Here is a 27,417-nt window from a genome sequence, read left to right on the forward strand (position 1 = left end):
TGAAATGGAATGATCTTATAGGCTCAGTTGTGGGTAAAGTGGATGTTAGAGTTTGGTTTATTGGCAGAATGCTGGGGAAGTGCAATCAGTCTACAAAGGAGATTGCTTACAGATCACTCATGTGATCTGTTCCAAAATATTGCCAAAACGAATGGGAGCCATAACAAATTCAACTAGCAGATGGTATTGAACATATATAGAGAAGGGTAGCATGAATGATCATAAGTTTGTTTGATCCATGGGAAAGTGTCACAGAGATACTGAAAGATCTGAACTGGAGGACTAGCCTGAGAAAGTCTATTAATAAAGTTTCAAGAACCAGCTGTAAATGATGACTCTAGGAATATACTACAATCCCCAGTGTTATCACTCACACAGGGATCATGAGGATAAGATTTGAATAATTACTTCATGTGCAGAGGCATTCAGACTATCATTCTTTCCATGCTTTGTACATGAATGGAATGGGAAGAAGCCCTAATAATTGGTACAACGGGATGTTCCCCCTGCCATGAACCTAATGGTGGTTTTTAGACTATAGATTTAGATGTGTATATAAAAGTATTGATCGTGTCTTGTTACTGGTGTACTTTACATATGCCAAATTTCGAGACAGTTTCATTGGGGAGTCCTTGCTAAATTTTGAGCTTCTGCAAAACTTTGCCAATCTTGGCAGTTTTGTGTTGTTTTAAATTTAGCATGCTATTTCCATTCCTTATGCAACTGTGTTCTAATGTGTTTTGTGTACTGTGGGAAATCAGTTCCATCCCTTATTGATTTATTTCGTATAAATCTTTCAATTGCTGTTGATACTACTTTCTTGAATTCAAGCACAATCTGTTCTATGCTTACGTCATTATTTCAGAAGGAATAGAGACCTTCTCTTGGGAAGGTGTCAAGCGAATTTTGATCTACTCTTTTAAATTGATATACTTTAGATTTTATTTCTGGCAGGTTTGGATTTTATGATAATCAGTGTCACTATAACTACCTTGTGGTTAATAGCCGCTGTACCCATCACGATGCTCCTTATTTGCTCATGATTATTTGTTGCTAGGAGGACAAGTATATTTTTGGAACCATTTACATTTTGATTGGTCTCCTAAACTATAAGTCAAAATAATTTTCAGAGGAAGCACTTAGTAAAATTTTGGATGGAGCTTTATGCCTACCACCAACTTTGAACATGTATTTTTGCCAACACATCGAGGGGAGACTGAAGCCATCACCAATTATAGCTCCATGAGTGGAGTATCTATTTGAGTATATATGCAAGTAATCTTTGATATTTCAGCAACTGTATCATCAGAGTCAGGGGGTCAGTAAAAGTAACAAATTATTAATTTATTCCAATTGTCAAGTGTAAGCTCTACCCATACTATGAGTCACACTCCCATGAGACAGCATTATTGAAGGCGCCTTCAGTGCTGGGTGAGAGGGTTTGCATGTTGTAGTGAAGTCAAGTGCAATGCTGGCAGTAGCATAGCTGCTGGCAGGATCACCCAAGCCAGACAGGCTTTAACACAGGATGAATCATGTCTCACATAGAGCAGGGGGCACTCTTAGGTGAAGGAAAGCCACCCTGGTCCTCAAAGTTGGGGGCTGGGCATTCAGCTAACAACCTCAGCTCATTAAATGGAGTTGTTGCAGATACTGCACATCAGCCTAGAAGGATATGGATTACAGGAAGCTGACACAGCAAGGAATAAAGTTAACAAGAAGGAAAATGGATATCATGATAACCACCTGGAACCTGAGGACACTTAAGAGAGAGAGAAGTGCTAGAGAAAGTTGATGAATATGACAAGCAATGCGAAGAGCTGTAGATTGATTGTAAATAAGCATATGACACAGCCTAGACAAGAATAAGATTCTCCTTGGTATGAAAGGCTTAAGAATCCCACTACAATTAATGAGAATGGTGAAAAAGCAACAGTTTTCAAGGTCAGAGTAGAGGAAGAGTTGTCAGAAGAGTTCCATGTGCATAGTGGACTGTGAGCTCTGGTCCACTCCTAAAATTATCAGTAGATAAGGTAATATGGCAAATGTCAACCAACTCAGGCGGAGCAAAATTTTATGATCAGGTCCAGTTAGTAGCATACATTGATGATGTAACATTAACTGCAAGGAATATCAGAGCTTTAAAGAATGATTATGCTGCATTGAAAGGAGCAGTGCAGATGTTAGAACTGGCAATGAATGTAGGTAATACAAAGTGTCTGATAATGGGATATCATGGTGAAGATAAAAATTTCAATAATAATAAATGGGGAATAGTACCAAAGAGTGGTAAAGTTTTAAATACCTAGACTCAATAACAACAGAAGGTAACAGGACAACAGGAGAAAATCATGAAATGATAGCAATTAGGAACTGATGTTATTATTCTTTGCAGAATACATTCAGATCAAGAAGTGTTAGAAAGAGTCCAAAAATCCAAATACATTTTTGATTATTTTAAGACCTATAGTAATTTATGGATCAGAAGGCTGCCCATGAAGGAGGAAGGCTGGTTACTGAAATGGGAAAGGAAGGTTGTGAGAAAGATGTTTGAGGCAGAGAGAGAGGAAGGAAACTGGAGGATAAGGATGAACAAAGAACTACTGACACTTTTGTGACAGATGAATATTGTCATGAAAATCAAGCAAGGAAGAATACAATGGGAAGAACATGTACAGAGAAGGCCATAAACTCAAAGTGTTAAGAAAATGTTTATAGGAAAGCTGCAGGGAGAAGGAAATGAGGAAGACCCATGAAAAGGTGGTTTGAAGGTATGGATGAGGACCTCAAAGCAGTATAAATCAGAAATTTGAGAAGGTAACCCAAGGACAGGGAAGAATAGTGGCAGGTGGCAAAAGAGGCCAAGGCTCTACAGGGACTTATAAATAAGAACTCAAAAGAACTATCTAAAATTTCACCATAAGATAAACTAATTATAACAGCAACAAATGCACTGTCACCAACTGTTTCTAGTCCATCCTTTCTGAATGCCGTTAGGTTGTTTGTAAGTAATTCAAATGAACTTATCTCTGGCCTTAGCCAGCATTCAGTACCTATAATGATTTAAGCTTCAGTACTTTATATTGTGCTTGGGGCTATGCAGCTCTGGTTCTTTCCCAATACAGCTATAACAGTTCACTAAAGTTCCTTGGTCAAGCCTCATCTTGTGTTTGAGCTACACTCCTTGAAACTGAAGCCATTTATGTTCTTTCCTGAGACTCTCTAACCTTAAACACCATCCAGTCCACTCCGCACAGTCCCTGTTACCACTGTAGCTGCTACCTGTTTGGAATGAAACCCAGATTATTAAGCAGAACCCAATAGCACACCACCCTATGATGCAAGTCAAGGAATTTACAGCCTACTTGGTTGAAGAACCAATGAGCCTCTGATTCGGATCTTCCATTTGGCTCTTTACCAAGGATACAGGAGCTCTGCCTTCATATAGCAAGCAACACTGATAGCCTTTACCAATTCAGATAGTTGCCAGAAACCAGAGGGAATATCTTCCAATCAAAACTGACACACATCATTAGTATCACTGTGAGACACCAGCTGCAGTTGGCTGTACCCTGTTTTCTTCATTGCATCTGAAACAACGTGTATTACATCTGGGATAACTCCCCTGTGATATGCACACAGAGTGCACGCTGGACTTGTTCCCCTCCTTGGCAGCCGTATCCCTAAATGGCCCCGTTATGTACCTAACATTGGTGCTCCCAACTACCAATAATCTGACTCTCTATAAATGTCTGGATCTTACAGGCTGGGAGGCATCCTCTGAAATAGGACAAGTGACTGCATCTTGTTCAGGATGTCTATCAGCCACAGAGAGCTCCTGAAACCAGTTTGTCACATGGAATAACAGAAAAACAACTGTCTATATGCCTATATACATTGGAGACAATAGAATTGTTCTGCAATCGGCTGCAAATGCCTGTTCTCTAAATTTTCTCAGCAATATTTCACTAAAAGAACATCATCTTTCCTCCAGGAATTCTCATTTAAGTTCAGAAGCATCTGCTTGACACATGTGGATTAAACCTACTAATAACAAGTCTAGCAGCATGCCTCTCCATTGATTTGATGTCTTGCTTTAGTCTGACCTGATGAGGATCCCAAACATTGAAACACCTCTCACGAATATGTCATACAAGTTCTCTATATATAGTCTCCCTTATAGAAGAGCTACAGTTTGTTAAAACTTCCAATAAAGTAAAGTCAATCATTCACCTTCCCTACTATCATCCACATGAGCTTGTTCCATTTCATATCACTTTGCAAGATTAAGCCTGACTATTTAATCAATGTGACTGTTAAGCAGCACACTGCTGATACTATATTCAAATTTTACAAGATTGTTTTTCTTCCTCAATTGTATTATCTTATATTTTTCTGCATTTAGAGCAAGCTGACATTGCTTAAATATCCAGGTAACAAATATTGGAATTTATTACAACATTATATTTACTTATAAGTAGATGCACTTCTACTGGGCAGACAGTTCATCACCATCTGTGCTAAATAAATGTGCTTTCAGTGTGAAGTGTTCTTGGTAACTGTGCTTGATTCAGAATTCTATGTGTCATGATCAACAGACCAGAAGCTCCTGTCCTGGCATTATTTGTAACATCAGAGCAGGAATCAACCAGACTTTAAGATTTTAAAATGTAATTATTACAACATTAGATTTTTTAGCTCAGTTAGATAAATATGCTTGTTATATCTTACCGCTTTTGGTATGCTGATGATGAATAAGCAGTTGAAGGAACTGGATTGTTAAAAGTGGCACCATTGGCATAAGCATCATATTGAGTTCCCACAGCACCAAGAGGCTGACTGAAGTAGGTGACATGTTCACAGGTGCCCAACAGGTAGCACAGCTTGATGCCAAAGAGTGGTAAGATGAGGGAGAGTATAGCAGCTACCACCAGTACTGCCAGAATGATAGCACCAGCAGAAGCCAGGAAGTACATCACATTGGCTGGCAGGTCTTCTGTAACAGTCCTCAGGCCCACTGATGACATGCACACCGTTACACTAGACTCTGGCTATTTCTAACTACATTTAATGTTTATATGATAACAGTCTAGCTGAGTATATGAGAAAAGAAAACCACTTACTGTACAGAGAAGATGTTGAGTCGTTGCCAGACACTTAAACAAAAGAGTTGAACAAGGCAGCTTAGTTCTCAGACTTACTTCCAGGCTCAGAGGCCAGTGTCAATGTACAAGACTCTTTCCTGACATTTCATCTCCAACTGTGGGAGACACCTTCTGAGGTAAAATGACTACTGCCATTAATGCTTGAGGGGCTCTCATACTTACAGAGTGCAAAGGGAACACAATCATACATCACATAATGCAGACTGTGTGACTATCTCTGGATGGCATCATCATTCTTGATTAAAAATAAACGATTGTCATTCTGTTGGCGCATCGTCGACATCCATATTTTATCCAACTTCAAAACTTCTTCTTTTCTATTAATATTGTTATGGTGTTCATGAATCTCTACCTGTTATTTATATATGAATGCATGATAATGTGAGATGGAAACCACAACACAAAATTCAGTGAGACGAGTATTTTATCAATGACATTGCATTGTCATCAGACATGTATAGAGAAATAATAGAGAACCATTAACACTGTGATAAGTTTAATATAAAAGAAGAAGGTTTGAAGTCAGATAAAATACGAACATTGACTTTGTGCCAACAGAATTACAATCAATTATTTTTGACTGAGAATGATGGTGCCTTCCAGAGATAATCACAGTCACCATCACATGCTGTATGGTGATTCCCTCTATGCACTCTATAAAAGTGATATCCCCTGAAGCCATAGTGGCAGTAGCCATTAAACCTTGAAAGATGTCTCCTGCAGTTGGAGATGAAACATCAGAAAGCTGTTTTATACATCAACATAGCCTCTCAGCCCACAATTTTTAACTGAAATAACATCAGGTCAGATATACTACTCTGTGTCTATTTTATGCTCCTGTGCACTCCTTAATACTTCCTTATAGAAAGTGGTTCTCCTTTATCATACCATTGTGAATATTTATGATTTGATTCTTAAATAAAACCATTCCATGTTTTTGCTTAAGTTTGTATTGTAAAATCTAAAAGAAAACACAATATATCTTCACAGAGGCTACATAATCCATCCACTATCAAAACGAAACTAAAGAGTTTCCTAATGGGTCACTCCTTCTATTCTGTCGAGAAGTTCCTCGAAAAATTAAGCTGATTCTTGTTGTACTGTTGATTTCATTTACGTAAACTTATGACTTTACTTTTTTTGGGTTCATAAACATTTTATTTTTATCTCTTATTACTTTCATGCTGCAATTTCATGTATTGACATGTTCCATGACCATGGAGATTTGCTCCACAATTTGGTCCTACGGAACTTGACGTGTAAATAAATACATACATAAATACATTTGTAAAATGATGTTGTGCCAAGTATACATCAACAGTGATAGAAGCAGTTTATTTAATAGCAAGTTCATAGCAACTGCGAGTCATACCTAGACTCAAGGCACACTGAGTGTTTCCTTGACTCTGTGTGTAGAAAAGAAGAGTTAACTTTAATTTGAACTGGTAGGTTTTTTGGAGAGGAAGAGAAAAGCTGTGATTTATGCTTACCTCATTCAGACAATTTTCTTGGTTAATTGGGTCCCATGACCGATTTTCTTTGCAGCTGAATGTGTAGTTCAACTCTACAGCATTATTTAATGTAGAGAATTGCTATGAATCCAGGACACGCATACCCATACCCTAGCTCTCAGGAAAGCAAAAATATAGTGTAGTCAAATGTTTTTATTTCAAGAAAATGATTTGCAAGTCTGCATTATGCAGACAGGTTCATAAATGGAACTTTTTTTGGCTAATTACAAGTTGCCATTCATCTTCCAAACATTAAAAATACTCCATACCCCCAGATCTAGCCCCATCCTCCCCCTCCTCCAAAAAAAAGTCAGAAACTCTCATATGTATGAATGCTACAAAACAGTACTAGTTGGTCAAATAAAGAGAAATATTGTTCAAAGGGTAGACATTTAAGAGTTGGTTGCTTAGCACATATAGACATCTAGACACCAAGAAAAGTGATCGCTGGTACATGCCTGCACCCAATCCGATTCTGTCAGCTTAGGAATTCTCTTTAAGTGCAATTGTGTTTTGTTTTGTCCAAATTCATGTACAGTACTCTCAATTGGAACTGGTGATCATTATTCTGGAGAGCAAATCATATTGCACTAAAGCAATTTCTGTTATGTTTGTCATGCTACTTTGAAGAGACAAGTTCAGTTCTAGGTGGCCAAAGAGTTCACCAGCTTCAGCTGGATGGAGCAGAAGAGAATTTTTGCAGTGTAGCAAGTCTTACTCCAGATTTACAAGATTACGACACTATTCCAGATCTACAACATTATGGCAGGTGGTTTGAAACTCTCACATGAATTATGGTCAAGTGATATCTAATCAAAAAGCATATATATGTTCACTGATTACTCAAAGGCTAAGAGTGAACTTCTGCCACAATTTTATGCCTAAGGACTAAATTATTTGTAATAATTACAAACTAGTAATCTCCTTTCATATAACATATTTGAGAGTTATCCAGGCTAAATTTTGAGGCTCAGTAAAAACACTCTGACGTTCCTTAAGGCTAGCTAACTTCAAGATGGTAGCGCCAGAACATTTTCATAGTTAACCCTGATTTTTGTGTTAAAATATTATCCAGAGTCATTGGGAGATAAGAATTTGTTGATCCAGTGAGATAGGTTGTAATATATTCCACCACTGAGTCAAATATAGTCCCAGTAATGCACTGTGCAGGGGAAATTTCATACAGCAATTAGAATATTTAAGTATCAGGACATGAGGCAACTGGTCCAGAACATAATAAGGAGTGTGTGACAGTTGTGACTAAAAATTTCAGGAATGTGAGATCCTGTCCTCCAACAGGCTCATCATACTGTGCTGTATTTGAAAAGAGTATGTTAAATTTTTGTATGTTAAATCTTACAATTGTATGTTAACTCTTGCTATACATGACATATATGAAGGCCACTATATTTGCAGAATTTCATGAAAATGACTGTACCTGTGAGCATACAACCAACAAGTATCTGCCATTGTGGGAACTTTGTATACCTAACGTACCAAGCGAGGTGGACAATGGTTGCCACAGTTGACTCACTATGAGCAGGATTCAGATCCCCATCTAACAGTCATGTTTTAGATGTATTGTGGTTTCTCTGGGTCAATTAAGGTCAATGTCTGGAGAGTTCTTTCAAAAAGGGCATAGCCAATTTCCTTCCCCAACATTACACTGTCTGAGCTAATGCTTTATTTCTAATGACCATAATGCTGAAGGCAAATTAAATCCTAACTGTCCTTTTTCCATAGAGAACTAATGACATTGTTATCTTTTCTGCTGAGAGTCTGTCATATTTATTGATAAGAATATAACATGTAATGTTGCTAAAACATCTCCTAAATCCTGACAGTGTGAGACAGAATGATTCAAACGATAAGGCATCCCATTTAACATCAATTACTGTATTATCCTGCAGTTTCAAGCCAATGATAAACTTTATTCCCCCAAATAACTACCACCTATCTCTATAGTATTATTTGCATGGACTAGATATTTTTTTCAATCCTGCCAACAATTCAAGGCAGCCAGAAATAATAGCAGTGTGAGTACAAACCTGAAACAGTTTTCTGATGTCACAGACTGGGTATTTGCATAATTACCAAGTAATGTTTTACTGTATACATAAAAAATTTTACTGTCCATGACTACTATAACATTTCAATGCAACACTTCAAATGTGCTATCTCTTAATGATAAGGAATAATACATTTTTGTGACGTAACCGATATATGCCTGTTGCTTGATTGTCAGTGTTGATTTCAAAGTGTGTTTCATTGTTATTAACACACTGGTAATATTTTTTTACAGTTTTAAATCCACACTGTTCTAATTATGTCACATACATTACCTTAACAGTTCACAACTGCTGTTTAAATATGAGGGCCCTGCACTCCAACCTCCCTCCTTCCCAGTCCAAATAAAAATTACTAACCATGATGTATGTACAATAAGAACAGAAAATTGCACTCAGCTACATCTGTATATTGTTAAATGAAAACATCTGATTTTCAGATAATGTAAGGTGTATGAATCTTGTGTATTATGCAAAATCAAAAGTGCAGAAATAAATTTTGAGCCAATATGACTAAGACAAAAAACATTAAAAGGACACTTGCAAATTCAACGCAATAACATACCAGGAAGATTCATCACAGGAAGAGAGTGTCTGTCAAGTGGTTCTGAATCATCTGCTGCTGTGTCATCTGCATATGAAGAAGCACTCATGCACAGCAGAAGAATGATGTAAAAGATGTGGAAAGCCATTCTGTAACAAAAAAAGAAAAAATTGGACATTAAAACTTTCTAGTAAATAAATAAACAGTAACGTCAGTAAAATTACTGGGAAGACAAATACATCTATGGAAGCTGAAACATTTTGTCTAGTGCAAAGAAATCTAGTTGACATAAAAGTTTTTAGAGGATAGAATTGCGACATGTACAATAACTGTCATTAAATGTCTATCAGTAGATGAAGAGGAAGGCCACTACTACCACGACTGAAACATTAACCATTTAATGGAGAATATTTTACAACATATTGTGTCTCTGCAAGTGGAAAACTTTTATTAAATGACTCTACTAAAAAATTCTGTAAACTATCAAGAATACAGTAGAACAAATACTAAAATACCTTAAATACTGCATGAGAAAATTAACACAAAAGGGGTACTGATATGTTTACAAAGCACAAATAGTCATGTCATATAATTGGTCAGATAAGAAAAGTCTACTCACCAAGTGGCAGCAGGAGAATACATAGGTAAATGTCTTCAAATTTGCAAGTTATTTGAACCAGTGCCTCCTTCTTCTGACGAGAGGGTTGACGGGAAGGAAGAGAGGTGAAGGAAAAGGACTGGTGAAGTATAAGCAATGACGAGGGAAAAGTCACCCAGAACCCCAGGTTATGGGTGACTTACCAGATGGCACGAGAAATCCAGCAAGTCTTCCCTGACCCAGGCTTCTGAGTGACTTTTCCAAGCTCTCACCATTTCCTACACCTCACCAGTCCTTTTGATTCACCCCTCTTCCTTCTCCTTCAACCTTTTTGCTGGAAGAAGGAACTTGCTCTGAAAGCTTGCAAATTTCAATACCTTCATATGTTTGTTCTCCTGATGCCTCTGGTGAATAGTTTTTTTATCTATTCAGTTACATTTCGTTTTCAAAAATTGATTATTTTTGTTCATATATACCAATCTCTATATTGAGCAAGCAGTAAGGGAAACAAAAGAAAAATTCAGAGTAGGTATTAAAATCCATGGAGAAGAAATAAAAACTTTGAGGTTCGCCGATGACATTGTAATTCTGGCAGAGACAGCAAAGGACTTGGAAGAGCAGTTGAACGGAATGGACAGTGTCTTGAAAGGAGGATATCAGATGAACATCAACAAAAGGAAAACGAGGATAATGGAATATAGTCGGATTAAGTCGGGTGATGCTGAGGGAATTAGATTAGGAAATGAGACACTTAAAGTAGTAAAGGAGTTTTGCCATTTGGGGAGCAAAATAACTGATGATGGTTGAAGTAGAGAGGATATAAAATGTAGACTGGCAATGGCAAGGAAAGCGTTTCTGAAGAAGAGAAATTTGTTAACATCGAGTATAGATTTAAGTGTCAAGAAGTCATTTGTGAAAGTATTTGTATGGAGTGTAGCCATGTATGGAAGTGAAACGTGGACGATAAATAGTTTGGACAAGAAGAGAATAGAAGCTTTCGAAATGTGGTGTTACAGAAGAATGCTGAAGATTAGATGGGTCGATCACATAACTAATGAGTAAGTATTGAATAGCATTGGAGAGTAGAGAAGTTTGTGGCACAACTTGACTAGAAGAAGGTATCGGTTGGTAGGACATGTTCTGAGGCATCAAGGGATCACCAATTTAGTATTGGAGGGCAGCATGGAGGGTAAAAATCGTAGAGGGAGACCAAGAGATGAATACACTAAGCAGATTCAGAAGGATGTAGGTTGCACTAGTTACTGGGAGATGAAGAAGCTTGCACAGGATAGAGTAGCAAGGAGAGCTGCAGCAAACCAGTCTCAGGACTGAAGACCACAACGCCAACAATATCTAAATGACAAGATTAATGTTAATCATACAACAACAGCTACCCACATGACTTGTGAAGCTAACCTGAATCTTCCATTCATAAATTTAGATACTCAGATAAATTGTAAGAGAGGCTAATAAGGTATGTTTTTTTTTTAATTTCCTTTTGCATTTGTGATAATTTGTTGGGAGCATGTTTAAAACCTTTACCCAGTACAAAGAACTCTTGTCAATGAATCCTCTTCATCTCCAAGTAACTACTGCAACCTACATTCTTCTGAATCTGCTTAGTGTATTCATCTCTTGGTCTCCCTCTACGATTTTTACACTCCATGCTTCCTTCCAATACTAAATTGGCGATCCCTTTATGCCTCAGAACATGTCCTACCAACAGGTCCATTCTTCTAGTCAAGTTGTGCCACAAATTCATCTTCTCCCCAAGTCTATTCAGTACCTCCTCATTAATTACATGATCTACCCATCTAATCTGCAGCATTCTTCTGTAGCACCACATTTCAAAAGCTTCTATTCTCTTCTTATCCAAACTATTTATCATCCATGTTTCGCTGCCTACACTCCATACAAATACTTTCAGAAAAGACTTCCTGACAGTGAAATCTACACTCATTTTTAAAAATTTTCTCTTCTTCAAAACAATTTTACACCCTCTCTACTTTGACCATTATCAGTTATGTTGCTCCCCAAATAGCAAAACTCATCTACTACTTTAAGTGTCTCATTTCCGAATCTAATTCCCTCAGCATCACCTGATTTAATTTGGCTATTAACTGATAGATATTGAGTAGTAGGAAACACAAAGCAGCTATTTAATATCACTGAGAAAGTAGCAGCTTTTCTCAAAAGAGCAGATTTACTGTTAAATTTTCTGTGTCAAAATTAACATAGGCTCATATAATTTGGTTAATTATTAATGCAGTTTATAACAACTCCTTCTGTTTTATACCTTAACTTGTTCCACATACTTCCAAGCTGTCATTTAAGTTAGGATCTATGCAGCCTGATGAATGAGTGACTGGATAGTTGCCATAAACTTCTAATGCGATTCTGTGATGCTGTTTTATTTTTCAGAGCCAAATTCGTACAACTCAGGGAGATTAATTCAGTATTCAACTTCACATAACTGAAAATTCCCTCAGCTTATTGAGATCCTTGGGAGAGGTAGTGATGATTAAACTCTTCCACCTGGTGTTCAAGTTATATGAGACAGATGAAATACCCGCAGACTTCAAGAAGAATGTAATACCTCCACTTTCAAAGAAACTTGGTACTAACCAGTGTAAATATTAATAAGTCATGGTTGCTAAATACTGACATAAAATTATGTTCAAAAGATGGAAAAATTGGTAGAAGACATCCATGGGGAAGATCAGTTTGGGTTCCAGAGAAATAGATTAACATGTGGGACAATGTTGACTGTAAAACCTATCTTAGAAGGAAAGCAAATCTATGTTTATTGCATTGACAGACTTTGAGAACGCTTTTGACAATGTTGACTGAAATACGAACTTTCAAAATCTGAAGATAGCAGGCATAAAATATAGGGAGTGAAATTCTACGTACAGCTTGCACAGTGACCAAATTGCAGTAATAAGAAGCAGAGGACATGAAGGGGATCCAGTAGTTGAGGAAGAAAGTGAGACTGGGTTGTAGCTTGTCCCTGATGTTATTCAATCTGTACTTTGAACAAGTAGTAAAGGAAACTAAAGAAAACTTGGCAATGAATTAAAGTTCAGGGAAAATAAATAAAAAATTTCAGATTTGCCAGTAACATTTTAATTCTGTCAGAGACATCAAAGGACTTGGAAAGCAGTTAAATGGGAGTGGTACATCAGGTAATGCACTGTAATAGAATTAAATTAGGTAATTCTCAGAGAATTACATCAGGAAATGAAACACTGAAAGTAGTAGATGAGTTTTGCTATTTGGGCAGTATAATAACTGATGATGGCCAAAGTAAAGAGGATATAAAATGCAGACTGGTTTTAGCAAGGGAGGAATTTCTGAAAAAGAGGATTTCTTAACACTGACCATGAATGTAGGTATTAAGAAGCCTTTGGAGAAGGTATCTGTCTGAAATATAGCCTTGCGGGAAGTGAAACATGGACAATAAGCAGTTCAGACAAGAAAAGAGCAGTGAGTTTTGAAATGTGGCACTGTAGAAGAATGGCGAAGATAGATTGGGTAGACTATGTAACTAATGAAGAGGTACTGAATTGAATTGGGGAGAGAGGAAATTTATGGCACAACTTGACTAAAAGCAGGGCTTTATTGATAGAACACATTCTGAGGTGTCAAGGAGCTGTCACCTTGGTACGGGATGAAAATTTCGGCAGTAAAAATTGCACGAGATGGAGACCAAGAGATGATCACTGTAACCAGATTGGATTGGATGTAGGTTGTAGCAGTCATTTGGAGATGAAGTGGCTTGCACTGTATAGATTAGTGTGTAGAGTACATGAAACCAATCTTCAGCCTGAAGACCACAACAACAACAACAAGTAAAAAATCTAGTGTCACCAGCAGTGTCAGCTCCTGATTCCATAAAGGAAGGCAGTAGGCACTTCTGCTCACATAATATCATATTTCATGTAGTTGATGCACTGGGACTACAGAACTACCAAGAAAAATTGGTCATTTTTTTGCTCTTCTTCATGAAAAATATTAAAAGTTAAGGTACTTCAGCCTACTTAAAACTCTTTTTATCTTAGGTTGCCTTGATTTTCAATGTCAGAGGCAAATGAATATGGAAAGGGAAGCCCAAAAAGACAAAGACTTGTTTTTCTCATGGGAGAGATTCACAAAAGTTCTGAAAAAAGTAAACTAGCAGATGCATGAAGATAGGTGTCAACTATTCTGTGTAATCTCTTGTATTGCATCCATAGTGGTCATTAGGACAAGATTTGACTGCAGTGGAAAGAAACCATGATCTGTGTTATAATAGAAAGTACCCTTAGTTGTGTTCCTCATAGAGGTTTTCAGAGTATGGATGTAGACTTGGATGTTGAGGAAGAAGTATACCATCATTTGAGTCAAAATTAGCGGATGTCTGCATCAGGATCAAAGATGTGAATCAGCATTTCTTGCTAGCAGATGAGTGTATTGTCTACTCTTAAGTTTAATGGTCAGGACACTGGATACTGGATGCATCCCGTATAAGTGAGGTTCAAATCCATCTCCAGCTTTCCTGATGTACTTTTCGGTGGTAATCAGAGTCCATTCATGCTGACCGTCCATAAAAATGTGGCTTCCTCCTTGACTATTATTCGCCAAGGACACTTAATTCTAACACTTATTTTAAAGGAATATGCATACAGTATTCTATAGAGTCCAGCTTGACTAAGAATTTTCAGTTGCACTGTATGAGTCAAGCAATATAGTACTTATAAGAAGACACAATTTGCTTCTTTACATTGCACAACTATCAATAATACTACGGTGAACAAACACACTGAAAAGTCACTGCCTTAAAATGAACAGACTCCTCCAATTACAATATTAATTTACTGTTTATCTCCTATTGCATGTTCAAACTTTATGTAACCACATGAATATCTCTAAAACCACAAAATTCGATACTAGTTTTACTATGAATTTTATATGTACATCAGGAGACATAATGCTGCAGAACAGAACATGACAATAAGCTCAGTAAAAGAAAGAAAACCAATTTCAAAATTATTTTCCCATATGTTGGTTGATACAGTGAGATGCCAATGTATTTGATTGGAATGAATGAGGATGATTTGAATTTCTGAAAATGCAGATTTAGAATTTTGTGGATTTCCTAAACCACTTTAGGCAAATATCCTGCTCTGTTCTAATCTAGTCTAAACTTTGCACCCTGTCTACTGACCTTGACCTTTCTCTATTTTTGAGTATGGATCAATTTCACCTGAATAAACTTTTGTTAGTCAATCACTAACACCATGAAGAAGCAGCATTAAAATTTGAGTGAAAAAATGTCAGGGTCAAAGTCTTAATATATTTTTTATTGCCTATTTTAGTAAAAAACTAAAAACTCCACCCAAAGAGGCCCCAGAAGGTCCAATGGTACTGGCCGACCACTGTGTCATCCTCAACTATACACATCACTGGATGTAGATATGGAAGGCATGTGGTCAGCACACTACTCTCCTGACAACTGTCAGTTTACAAGACCAGTGTCACTACTTCTCATTCAAGTAGCTTGTCAACTTGTCTCACAGGAGCTCAGTGCATCCCACTAGCCAACATTGCTCGGCAGACGCTGCCAAGCCCGATAGCACTTAACAGGGTATAACACGTATAAAACTGTGACTGAAATTTTAAGAAGACATCAAGATAACACTTGTTCATTAACAAGTAAAACACTACAGCTTATCAACAACAAAACAGATACCATCACCATGTTGTTACTATATAAAACAATCTGAATAATGTGTGACATAAAAGTAGTGTAACTTGAATCACTGCATGAAAAAAGAAAACAAGGACACAGACACAAAGGACACCACAGGCATTTAAAAAATTGCTAATGGAATGATGCAAATTACCAATGAAGTTGGATTACAGTTTACTTTTGGTGTGTTGAAAACAGCAATGAGTGGAAGTTGTAGCACTTAAAACAGTGCACAAGATACAGGAGACTGTAGAGCTCAAAATAAGCTGAACTGAGTTTTTGACTTGTCTTACTTGTTATCAGTCTGGATTAGTGACCGCAAAATTGAGAAGTGAGAATTGCAAAGTTCTTGCTTCCAAAGAATTCTGCTTCATCTCAAGAACTGACCTTGGTTCTCAGTTTTTAGTTCTCCATGTTTGGGTCTCAGTTCTCACTTCTATGTCGTTTCTCAGATGTCATTTCTTACTTGCCACTTCCAAGTTCTCGGTTTTCAGTTCTCATTTCTTAGTTCTCACTTGTTACTTCTTGCTTTTCAGTTTCGGCTGTGCATTCTTTTCCATTGACGAATAAGTGATCATAGTTTTCGGTTTTCAGATCTGTATGCGTTTTCAGTTTATGCCTGTTGCTTTTTACTGCCGGAATTTGAGCAACGTCATTGATTTCGTTTGCTAAACAAGTTACAAGGTTGAATTGAAAAACATATTAAAACAACTAATATATCTGCAACGATAAATACATAGAACTATGTAACGATACTTTCCATAAACTTTCAAAAGAGGTTAGGCAAATAGAAATGGGTAATATATTTCTCAAACAAATGTTACCGAAAATAATGAAGGTATTTGTTTATGGGAAGCGGCAACAAACTCCGAATAAAAGCCTACTGGGAAGCGACACAGAATTAGGATAGTTATGTGTCCAGGTGTTGTAAGTCGACCCCTGGCCAGGCACCTGTCGTCTACAGGTAGCGTTAATGACTGCAGCGGGGATCGCGTTTCCAGTCTCATAAGGGTAGGCCTATTTGAGAGCGCTGTTCGTTTTTTGGGGTCCAGTCGGTCGCGAAATCGAAACCTCAGTGAAGAACAAAAATGTTTTATTATCAACAGTTAGCTTCACCTTCCAGCTATTGCTACATAGTCGCTGCTCCAACTTGGACATACGTCGCAACTTTGTACCAACTTTCCAGTACCCTCATATTACAAGGGAACCGCCTGTGCTTTCCGACAATTCCCTACGCTGGGCTGCAGCTCGTCTGTACCAAAATGTAGTTTTCATAGCCAGTGGTTCATGTGATCAGAGACGGAACTTACAGTGAGACAAGTCCAGGCTATATGGTGGTAATCAAACATGCTCACTGTACGTTCAGAACCGAAAGGAACGACGTAATGCGATCGACGGGCATACTAAACACTGTCCAGCACAGCTGTGCAATGTTTCATTTGAGTTTCAATGTGGTTTCCATTTTGTGACAGGTCGGACCTCAATAATCGAACACAATGAGATTGCTGAACACATCATTTTATGGATCAGTTGCCAGATTTCAATTTTTTATGGCTTTAGTACGTGAGAAATCACTTCTAAAGCCTGGTTTACACAGGAGTGACTATAAGCAGACGGGAATATTCTCTCTAGCGTAAACGGTACCTAACCGAACGACAGAGTACACCGTTTTGTCGTGTTCGATTTCCATTCACGGATGCCCGCTCGTGTTCAATTGGTTCTCTTTCGGCGAGTCGTCAGAGAAAGCTCGCGTCTGCTGCGCTACAACGCTATCAGTACGAAGAGTATTCGTGTGCTGTTTTGCGAGTGAACCTTCGTTATTGCATGAGTTGCGTGATCGGGGGGACGGTACGAAAAGAATATAGAATTTCTTATAGCAGAATACAGAAGTCATAGGTGTCTGTGAGATCCAAGACATCCATAGCGCAAATGCCGAACAAAAAGAAATATGATCGGTAGAAAATTGCCGAAGCTCTGAAACTTCAAAGGTTCAAGTGGGGACGTGAGAAAAACGATAAATTAAATAGATGCTTTAACCATGGAGGAACAGAGTGAATAAGCGCAAGTTTTGTGTTTATTTTTATTGAAAATAACAGCACAATTAAATCCCTTGAAAGTAAAGAAGTACGAATATGTAATTATGTATCTATTATTTTAATTGAATCGACATGGTGATTAAAATTAAAAATATACGAAGAACTGATCATGCTCTTTTAACTTGTTTATTGTGACTATAGTCACATGGCTGATGTATCACTGTTAATTTAGAAACTTTTGATGTATTGGTAATAACCTAACAAATAAAAACCTTTCCCCACGGTTATGTTGTCTGCCTTGTAACAAAGTTTATAGCAGATTTTCACAAGTAATTTATATGACTTGTTGTATGTATATCCACATTTCATTATTGTACTTTACTGAAATTAACTACCTTATATGCACTTTAATAAAATCCTAAAAGTGCTTAGCAAATGTCACTCGAGCCACAAGAAAGTAATTGAGATACAACAACTATTCAAATGTGAAGCAACTTTCACGTAAATGTCTCCAGTTGTTAATAACTAGAGTGTAAACGTTAGCCTTTCTTTAACTTCTGTTGCTCTTGAGTTATTCGCGTCGTGTTTTTAAATTTCCTCCTCAGTAGTAATGCGGAACAAGCCAAAAATCGTCAACCAGGATATAAGAAAAGTTTTGAAATAATGCTAAGGCTGACTTCAGCTGCAATTCAGTGTTATTTTACTGTGCATTATCCCCCCCCCCCCTTCCAAGCGCGGCGCGTCACATTGGTGTACAAATTCAGACATCTATGCTTTACATTCTTCTTTTCGTACGACATTTTCCTTGCTTCTGCAAAATCAACGCCCTTCTCTGAAAACTGCTCCTTCCTGAAGACGACAGTTTTGCTTCTTGGCTAATGAAGCCTACGTGTTGATTAATTATTAGCGTCAAAAATCAACACAGCGTTCAGAAACCCACTGTTCAGGAAAGTCCGGTAGATGCATTGTTCGTCGTTTTTCTACAAGCATTTGACTCAGTACCATACCACATCTACCCTTATTATGAAAAATGCAATCGAATGCGTTATGAAGCGAAATTCGTGACTGGACTGAGGATTTTTTTTGGCAGGGACCCACGCAACAAGTTGTCTTGGACACAGAGTCATCGACAGATGTAGAATTAGGGATGCCCCAGGCAAGTTTGTTGAAACCTTTTTTTATTCACAGGGCCGGTTCGAGAACATTTTTACACACAAGCAACATATCATTGGGCGCCCCCGCCCCCCTCCATTTTTCTACTACACAAGCGGAAAATCATTCTTCCCGCGCTACATACGTGAACGGATCAGGAAAAAACACCTAATAACTGGTAAAATGGTACCTACCCTCTGCCATGCACTTCACAATGGTTTCCAGAATGTTGACGTAGGGTTGGCACGTCTTGCTCGGTACCTTGTGTTGTCTACTGTCCCCTCTAGTGTACACGCTTGTTCACAGGTACAAGCGATGGTAGTGAACAGTGAACAATGGCAAAATGTCTGCAAATGCTCTCTGGGTTCCACCCCTTACGCTGTAAGGGGGGAACAACAGGATCACGGTCGAAAAAAATCGAAAACTTTTTATTACATGATACGAATTTATATACATTGAAGAATTATTCCCCAAAATATTACGCGCGAACTCCAATAAGAACGATTATGTGAGCGTTTGAAGCCGAGCATCCACGGCACGCCTTGGCATTAGAGAACAGGTTCAGCGTTCACGCTCCCTTCGTTGAGCGTCCATGAGATGGTTATGGCTGACTCTAATGGTGCAAATGTTTACCAATGTCTCGAACACATAATAGACGTTCACTTTTTTCATGTAGCGCCCCCCTGTTCCATGGTTGAGTTAGCGTCAGTCGGCGTCATTCAAAGACGAGTGTTTTTATTGTTTTTTTTTTTTTTTTTTTTTTTTTTTACATTTAATGCATGTGGTAAATGCCCTTCAAATCAAAACCGGCGATGAAATGCGCCAATTCTCCGAAGATTGAGGTGCCAGCGCCGATGCGTTCAACGACGAGAAGGGCTCTGAGGACGGAAGTGAGGGCTTATCAGGTCAAAGTAGCAGAAAGCGGCCATCCACTAGTAGGGGCGATAGTTACTATCGATCGGGTACCGATTATATCCCATAAGTTTCAAGCTTTGTCCCTTTTTTATATAATAAATGTTTGTCAATGTTTTTCGGCATGGTTGTCATCGCCCACGATACAATTTTCATCCGATTTAAATGATTATTGAGTTTCCCTTGAAGCCAACTAAATTCTCGTCAGTGCATCCCAGCCGATGTTTTTTATGTTGATATTTACCAATTTTTCCGGGCAAAAAAGAGGTTTCTGAAAATGGCCATTTTTTCAAATACCTGTAATTTCGCCTTTTTTTATTATTTTTTTAAATGCTACCTATGTACTTAAGTTATATCTGTAAGATGATATGTTCAGAGATGCCTCCGGAAAATCCCAGTTACACAGGGAACTTATTAATATTTTTCAATGAAAAATACCAATAAAAGCTTCAATGTAGGCTTTATTCATTGCAGTAGACACCACTGTCTACTACATTCCAGCATGGAGAAAAATATCTTGAATTTGAGCAATGTTTTCGTGCGTCACCCTATCGTTCTCCCTTAACACAAATAAGAGCATGTGATGCGTAATTCAGTAGTGATGAGATGATAAAATTGAATGTTTGGATGTATATTTCTACGTGCGTCTGGACCAATATTAAACTGACTGCTTATTTACTAACTGAACAAAAGTACTATGAGGATAACATTGTCGTAGAACACCTATTTAGGGGAAGGGGGGGCAGTATGAAAGCGTTTACATGTAGCGAAAACTAACGATATTAGTATCAAATCCTCAATCTTCATGGTCTCTAGGCCGATTGATAACATGTCTTAGTTTAGTCGAATAGAACATTATGAAAATATGTATAAACGAACAGAACTCTAGAAAGTTCTATTAAGAAATGAAATCGAAGACATTTTCCTCCGTTATGTCCTGAAACATCATCTTCCCAGTACACGTACAAACACAGTGTGTTAGGACACTGTGCTTAATTTGGAGAGGAACGAGATTCTAAAACCTGTCCAGTCATACTGATACAGGCTACCCATGATTTACCCGATCCACTTTAAGAGAAATGCTGGGATTATTGCTTTCTTGTTCAAGAAACAAGTGGTAACAATTTCCATCCAAATTCCTCGGATATTATCTTCAACTTGAGTAGGACTACCTCAGGTAATATCTTCAGTTCGTCGATTAAGAGTGATAGCAAAAATTAGCTGCGGTTTACCACACATAACTGACAGCGCACTTAAAAATGTTGACTGTGTAATCGCAATGCGCAGTGCAAATACTGCATCTCTAACGAATACATTCTTCCTTTAACTACGTAAATGAGCGCAAATAGAAGAATGAATTGCTTTAAGAAATTGCTGTTGTACGTATCAAAGTTTTGAGTTCTTGGATATTTGTTCGATTTCTTTTGGTTTTCGAGGAAGGAGTTCTCGATTCCCTTGAAATATCATTTCTGCCCATTTTTAATCTGGATACTAAATAACCTGAAATATGGAATTCTCTGCCATGAAGGCACTGTTACCTAACTATACATGACGCATTGGTTATGACACTGGGCTTATTTTGGAGAGGAACGAGATTCAAAACCCTGTCCAGTCGTACTGACACAGGCTACCCATCATCCGCTTAAGAGGAATGCTAGGATAATTCCTTTCTTGTTGAAGACAGTACTGTATTTACCTCAGTTTCAACAATACGTTAAATCCTACCCGGTTTCATTTGTAAATATTTAGAATTCCATAATATCCTCTCCTTCAAAAATATTCTTCTGAACGTGTATACACACAGCGTCGCGTCGCAAGAAAAGGCAATTTCGGTCATAGCTCAACACACAACGCATAGAGAGGCCAGTGTTACGATAATAAATCCATACATATTATAAAAATGTGTGTATGGTGTGTGTGTGTGTGTGTGTGTGTGTGTGCGTGTGTGTGTGTGTGTGTGTGTGTGTGTCTCCCACGTCTCCTCCTAAACCACCGGACCGATTTTAACCAACTTTGGTATACATATTCCATACTTACTGTCAGGCAATAATCGCTGTGGGGGTAAAAACTGCCTACCTATCGTAGGTCTGGAGATATGAGGTCAAGAGCAGTGACATGCGTGAAAAATTGCCGCATCATGCATGACGTTTAAATGTATTACTTATGTGCAACTACCTGTATTCGCAATAAATTTCGCAGGCAGAACCCGCATTTGCTGCTAAATGAACCTACAAAAGTACATCATGGTATGACACATAGCTCAGAAGATGTGACGTCATAAACAATGTGAAGCGTGAAATACTGCCGCGTTGTGCATTACATTTAAATTTATTACTTCTTTTCTACTTACTCTATATGCAACACATTTTGTAAACAGTATCCGTATATGCCCCTGAAAATACTTACAAAATCAGATCAATGTATGACACATGGATCAGGAGATATGACGCCATAAAAACTGACAAGCGTAAAAAACGGCTGCATCATGCATTGCGCTCGGATTTATTACTTGTTTGCTTCTAACACAATTCGCAACATATTTCGCTGACAAAAATGCGCTGAATGTATCTAATAACTATGCCATTGTACAAACTAATTTCAAGAGATATAACATCATACACACTGAGATCGTGAAAAAGTGCCGCATCATGAAAGACGTTTTAATACTTTTTTTTTATGGTAAGATATCCCTGCAATCCAGTCACCTTACGGGAATTCCGGCACCTGGCAGCGCTTTTGACAGCTTTCAACTGTGCAGCGCAAACGGCTGTAGGCGAAAACTATAGCCGTCTTTAGAGGTATGAAAAAGCGTTGCCATTGAGGCGGTTACAAAATCGCTTTGTAGAAACGCGAAGCAGCCCAGCGTACAGAAGCTGTCCGGCATCATGTTTCTTACTTTGGATACCGTACTTATACATTTGTATATTATGCATATTTCTTTGTACGACTGTTTCATAATTTCAAAGGCCTTATCACGAATACATGGAAATGAAGTTTTTTCTCGATATTCCAACACAAACACAGTTCAGTTTTTGTGTGCGTTTCTAATAGAAAATTACAAAATGAAGACCATGGCAATGCCGAGCTTGTCAGTGACTTTATTATAAACCGACATAGTCTCCCAAGCAGGTAATAATTGTAATATCGAGTCCAATATTGTCAAGATATTAGTTCGAGGCAGTAACTAGCAGTTGATGTACGGAAATATGAGTTGTGAACTTCACAAAACGTAAAAATGTGGTAGTCTTCAACTACACGATTAACGCAGCTTGAGTCGGTTATCTCTCGATTAACGCAATATGAAGCAGTTAACTCTTACAAATAGCTGGAAATAGCAATATGTGTAGACAGGAACTAGAACGGTTCCATAGACCCAACAGTAGGAAACCGATTCACTCTCAGTACGTTAGGAAACTGCTGTAAGCTGACAAAAGTGGTTGCTTACAAAATACTTGTGTATGAGAACAATGTCAGATCGACCTATCACGAGACTTGTAGCGTCTAAGTTAGAAAGGACAGCGTGTATGTGGTTACATGTTTATTTTACAGGCGTAGGAGGTTTCTTTTTTTGTTGTTTGTGATCTCCAAGCTTGATCAATTAGGCCCTCAGTTAAAAGAGGGTACTGTCGGCTGTGAATGTCTGACTGAAGATGATAAAACGTAATTACATTCTCAATGAGGGCCGGTTCGAGAACGTTTTTCCACAGAAGCGACTTATCATTTGGCGTTCGCCCCCCTCCCCCTTTCCAACGCGCCTGTGCCCCTTTTCCTGCGTACATTATCACTCGCGTCGATTTACGTTATTAATTGCGGAATGCACGGTATACAGATCTTTCGTTTGCCACCAGGGGCCCCGCAAGTGGCCGCTGCTGGCTGGGGTACGTCCTGTATAGAAATCTTACAGGTGTGCCCCCTCTGCCACCCTTCTCCAGCATGGCGCCCCAGGCGGCGGCTTTTGTAGATTGGGCCTACAACAGACCCTGTTCTCAAAACGTTTCGACAGCAATATCGGCCATAGGCATCTTAATCAGCCGAGATCAAGTTAATTGTTATTGGATCAAAAAATGGTTCAAATGGCTCTGAGCACTATGGGACTTAACTTCTGAGGTCATCAGTCCCCTAGAACTTAGAACTACTTAAACCTAACTAACATAATGTTATTGCACACATCCATGCCTGAGGCAGGATTCGAATCTGCGACCGTAGCAGCAGCGCGGTTCCGGACTGAAGCGCCTTGAATCGCTCGGTCACAGCGACCGGCGACTACGTTATTAACTAGTCATAACGGAGGCAGTAATTTCATACAGATACCTGTAATTAACAGTGTGTTCATGTATAAAAGTGGAGCATTCACGTAGACTCAGTTCCGTCTAAAACCTGTTGGAAGGATGTTGAGTAGCTTTGGTTTCGCTATGTAAGACATGCGCGCGAGAGAGTGAACAGAAACACTGAACGAACTTAAGTGTTAGGTACTTGAAGATATATATTGAAATATCCCACGTATATTTGCTTTGAAAATTCCAACAAATCGTTTTCACAGCGGGAACCGTGAACAATCTTAAGCTTCCTACGTATTGTTGCCTCAGAAAAATTACAAAATACATTAGATCAATTATGGCACTCACTAAGGTACATTGACAGTTATTATTCACAATCTTCATGCTCGGATTGAATGGGAACAAATTGTAATACAGATACGTTACAATGTCACAATTAAATATAACCTTTGGTATGCACTTTTCAGTGATTAGCGGAGCATAAATGTAGATTAACTACCAGATGCCGATTTCGCTAATAACATATCGCCTTTGAGCAGTTTTGTTGTCACGTAAAGGAGATTCCTATTATTACTTTGTCCTACCATAATATAACACCTTACACTAAATAGCAAAGTAATAAAATTTCTGCTTAAAATGCTAGGCGTTGTGTTATCACGATTCACTTATGCCAACCTGAAAAAATTTTTAAAAAAACAGAGAAACCTACACACATTGAAAGTATTTTAAAGCTACTCGTAAATAAACCTGTTACACCTCAAGAGCTTGCTGAGCATCTTATAAATGCTTCTTTGACCTAAGGTAAGCTTTACTTAGAAATTTGTACTAAAACAAATAATAAAAAAGAATTAAAATCTAATGGAGAAAAAAAAATATTCTTCGGAAAATTTGTACAGGAACATAGAGAAAAGGCAGTTACATACTAATAAACAACATGGAGCTCTGTAAGTGTGTCTTGAAAATCTCAGACTCAATCCAGGAGAGGTGTGCTATGTTCTCTTCTCACTTCGATAGTTTAGTTTGCGATGCAAGGGCGTGGTGGTCTGCGAGCATTTTACGATGCTGAGCACATCCTTAACAACGCTTTAAGTCGCTAAATAAGAAGAATCCATTTATTATAAAAACTTGATTGGCGCGCTTAGAGTTAGGCCCGTCACCAGAAAGTCACCAATGAACTTGGTACACGGTATCGTGGTATGTGGTAACAAACCTATAAACTTCGGATGTCGAGCAGTGCTAAGGGTGTGCTCAGTTGAACGCCTAAAAAGAAAATGGCTCTGAGCACTATGCGACTTAACTTCTGTGGTCATCAGTCGCCTAGAACTTAGAAATAATTAAACCTAACTAACCTAAGGACATCACACACATCCATGCCAGAGGAAGGATTCGAACCTGCGACCGTAGCGGTCGCTCGGTTCCAGACTGTAGCGCCTAGAACCGCACGGCCACTCCGGCCCGCCGCCTCAAAAGAATGAGAGAACACAGGTAAATGAAACAAATTCTCTGGTATTTCGATAGCGAAAGCAAGACAAGAAAATAACCAACGGAGCTAAAAACCAGAAGAAACTCAGAACTAAAATTAAGCACTTCCAGAGTTTTTATGGAATGGAAAAAAATATTCGCCTTGGAATAAGGAAAACAGAAAGGTGACAAAATGACGAGAAGAAAGGTAACAGAATGGTAACTGAAAGAACAAATTATGAGTGACTATGAGTTGGTTCACTATTGGCCAGCTGAGAGTGAAGGGAGAAAAAAAAGCGGTGAAGGTTAGAAAATACAGTACGATGTCCAGAGAATCTACATGAGCGATGGAAATCCACGACAAAATTACCCGTCAAGAAGACTGCATACCTTTTGGTTCAGCAGGACACGGCGCCAGCAGCAAAGCTCCCCAGAGACGTACAGGATGCGCCGAATCCCCTGTGCTTTTAAAGCGACACCCCCGCGCGCCGCCCCTTAAAGGTCCAGCCAATGGGCTGCTGGATGCGACTACTGCCTACCCTCTTCTCGCTTCCCGTGCTCTTCCTCTTACATTTTTGAAGTGGTGATTCCAAGCAAACCGCGGGAAACTATTCATGATGACAGTGTCTGTTTCTACACTCAGACCTCTTCTCAATTGTCCTACCCTCGGAATTTAAGAGCTTGTGAGATGTTCTGTGCAAGAACATAAAGTACAGAAATGTGAACGCATTGAAAGCTGTCTCGGGGCCGACAGGTATCCAAGGGAAACTATTGAAGAAATATTGTAGACTTTTCCCGCAAAATATTCTAACTCGATAACTCCGATCTTACAACGATCTCACACATTTGAGCGTTGTCACAGTACGTAACCCACAGGTCTCCTAAGCCTCCTCTGTCTCAGGTGAACTGCTGTCTCCAAGTGCTCTTATTAATAAAGGATACAGACTTTCTGAATAATTCTGCAGCCCTTGTGGATGTTTTGTGAATAAGGTCATTTAGGTCGCTTTATTGTATTTCCTCATCTTATAATGTCGCTTCGGATGCTGGCATCGTAAGAGAAAATTTAATAAGTAAAGTATCTTACAAATGAAGAGATATTTCAAACGATCCAAGGAGCTGTATTCAAAATATCTGCAAGTAGTCGACAAAGAAATCGGAGTCTGACACTTGCTTTCATTATCACTATTCTCGTCGAGCTTGATCTTCACCCACTTCACTCCCAGGAAAGTGTAAGTCATGACTAAGGCTAGGATATTGAGTTTTTTGACGGATTTCGGCCCTTTTTAGGTATGCACAAACTATTTTACCGTATTATTTATTCGAATTTCTGTCATAGCTACGTGCAGTATCTTGGTGATGACTAGTTTAGAACGTTAACGTTCATTCTCATACTGTAGCCTCCATTCCGAGTTTTTGTTAGAGCATAATTCCATTGTCTACATTTCCTGACTTCTGGTAGTGTTCGGCATAATCCATAGCTGCCCAGACCTAGATGCACGAACGTATAGGTTTGGGCTCAGGTGGGAAGGGAATGTTTGGAGCTATTTCATAAATGGACTGAACGCGGGCTGCAGCTCCGAGTAATACTTTCTTAAGAGATGAAATGATGCTGTTAACCCCACTAAAATTATTCTTGACATCCTCTGTAAGACGCTGTAGGCCACGGACAAGACATGTACAATGGATCATATTGGGATAGAATTCTTTCAGTATTGATCCCGCTTTTAACACACAGGCAGTATAGTCTGTCGTCAACATGAAAAATTTTACATCCCTGCCTTCTCGTGGCCATAGTATATGTAGGGCAACCCTGACAGGGGAAAGGAAACCTGTAGATAAAATTAATAATAAAAAACTTATTAACTTATTTGTTTTTGACAGGCTCGGTAAAAAATCAGTTGTGAAATTGGAATCTTCCCCAATCCACTGCCGGAAGAGACCAATTTTTGATGATATCGGTCTAG

At 38.5% G+C, this 27,417-nt stretch overlaps 1 protein-coding gene across 2 annotated transcripts in view; it reads right to left on the bottom strand.

Annotated features, from left to right (window-relative positions):
* LOC126351588 (uncharacterized) overlaps positions 1-25,948 on the bottom strand; it is a 44,191-nt gene extending 18,243 nt beyond the window's left edge. Inside the window, exons 1-3 of one of the 2 annotated variants that reach the window (XM_050002618.1) lie at positions 25,844-25,948; positions 9,308-9,435; positions 4,732-4,996 (exon numbers count right to left, since the gene is read on the bottom strand). In XM_050002618.1, the coding sequence (XP_049858575.1) occupies positions 4,732-4,996; positions 9,308-9,434 (392 nt within the window). In that variant the 5' untranslated portion in view covers position 9,435; positions 25,844-25,948. Of the gene's footprint in view, positions 1-4,731; positions 5,018-9,307; positions 9,436-25,843 lie in introns of both variants that reach the window. The other variant, XM_050002617.1, reaches the window with a different exon arrangement.
* Positions 25,949-27,417: the final 1,469 nt, after the last annotated feature.

The sequence above is a fragment of the Schistocerca gregaria genome, chromosome 1 (genome assembly GCF_023897955.1).
Source record: "Schistocerca gregaria isolate iqSchGreg1 chromosome 1, iqSchGreg1.2, whole genome shotgun sequence".
NCBI lineage: Eukaryota > Metazoa > Arthropoda > Insecta > Orthoptera > Acrididae > Schistocerca > Schistocerca gregaria.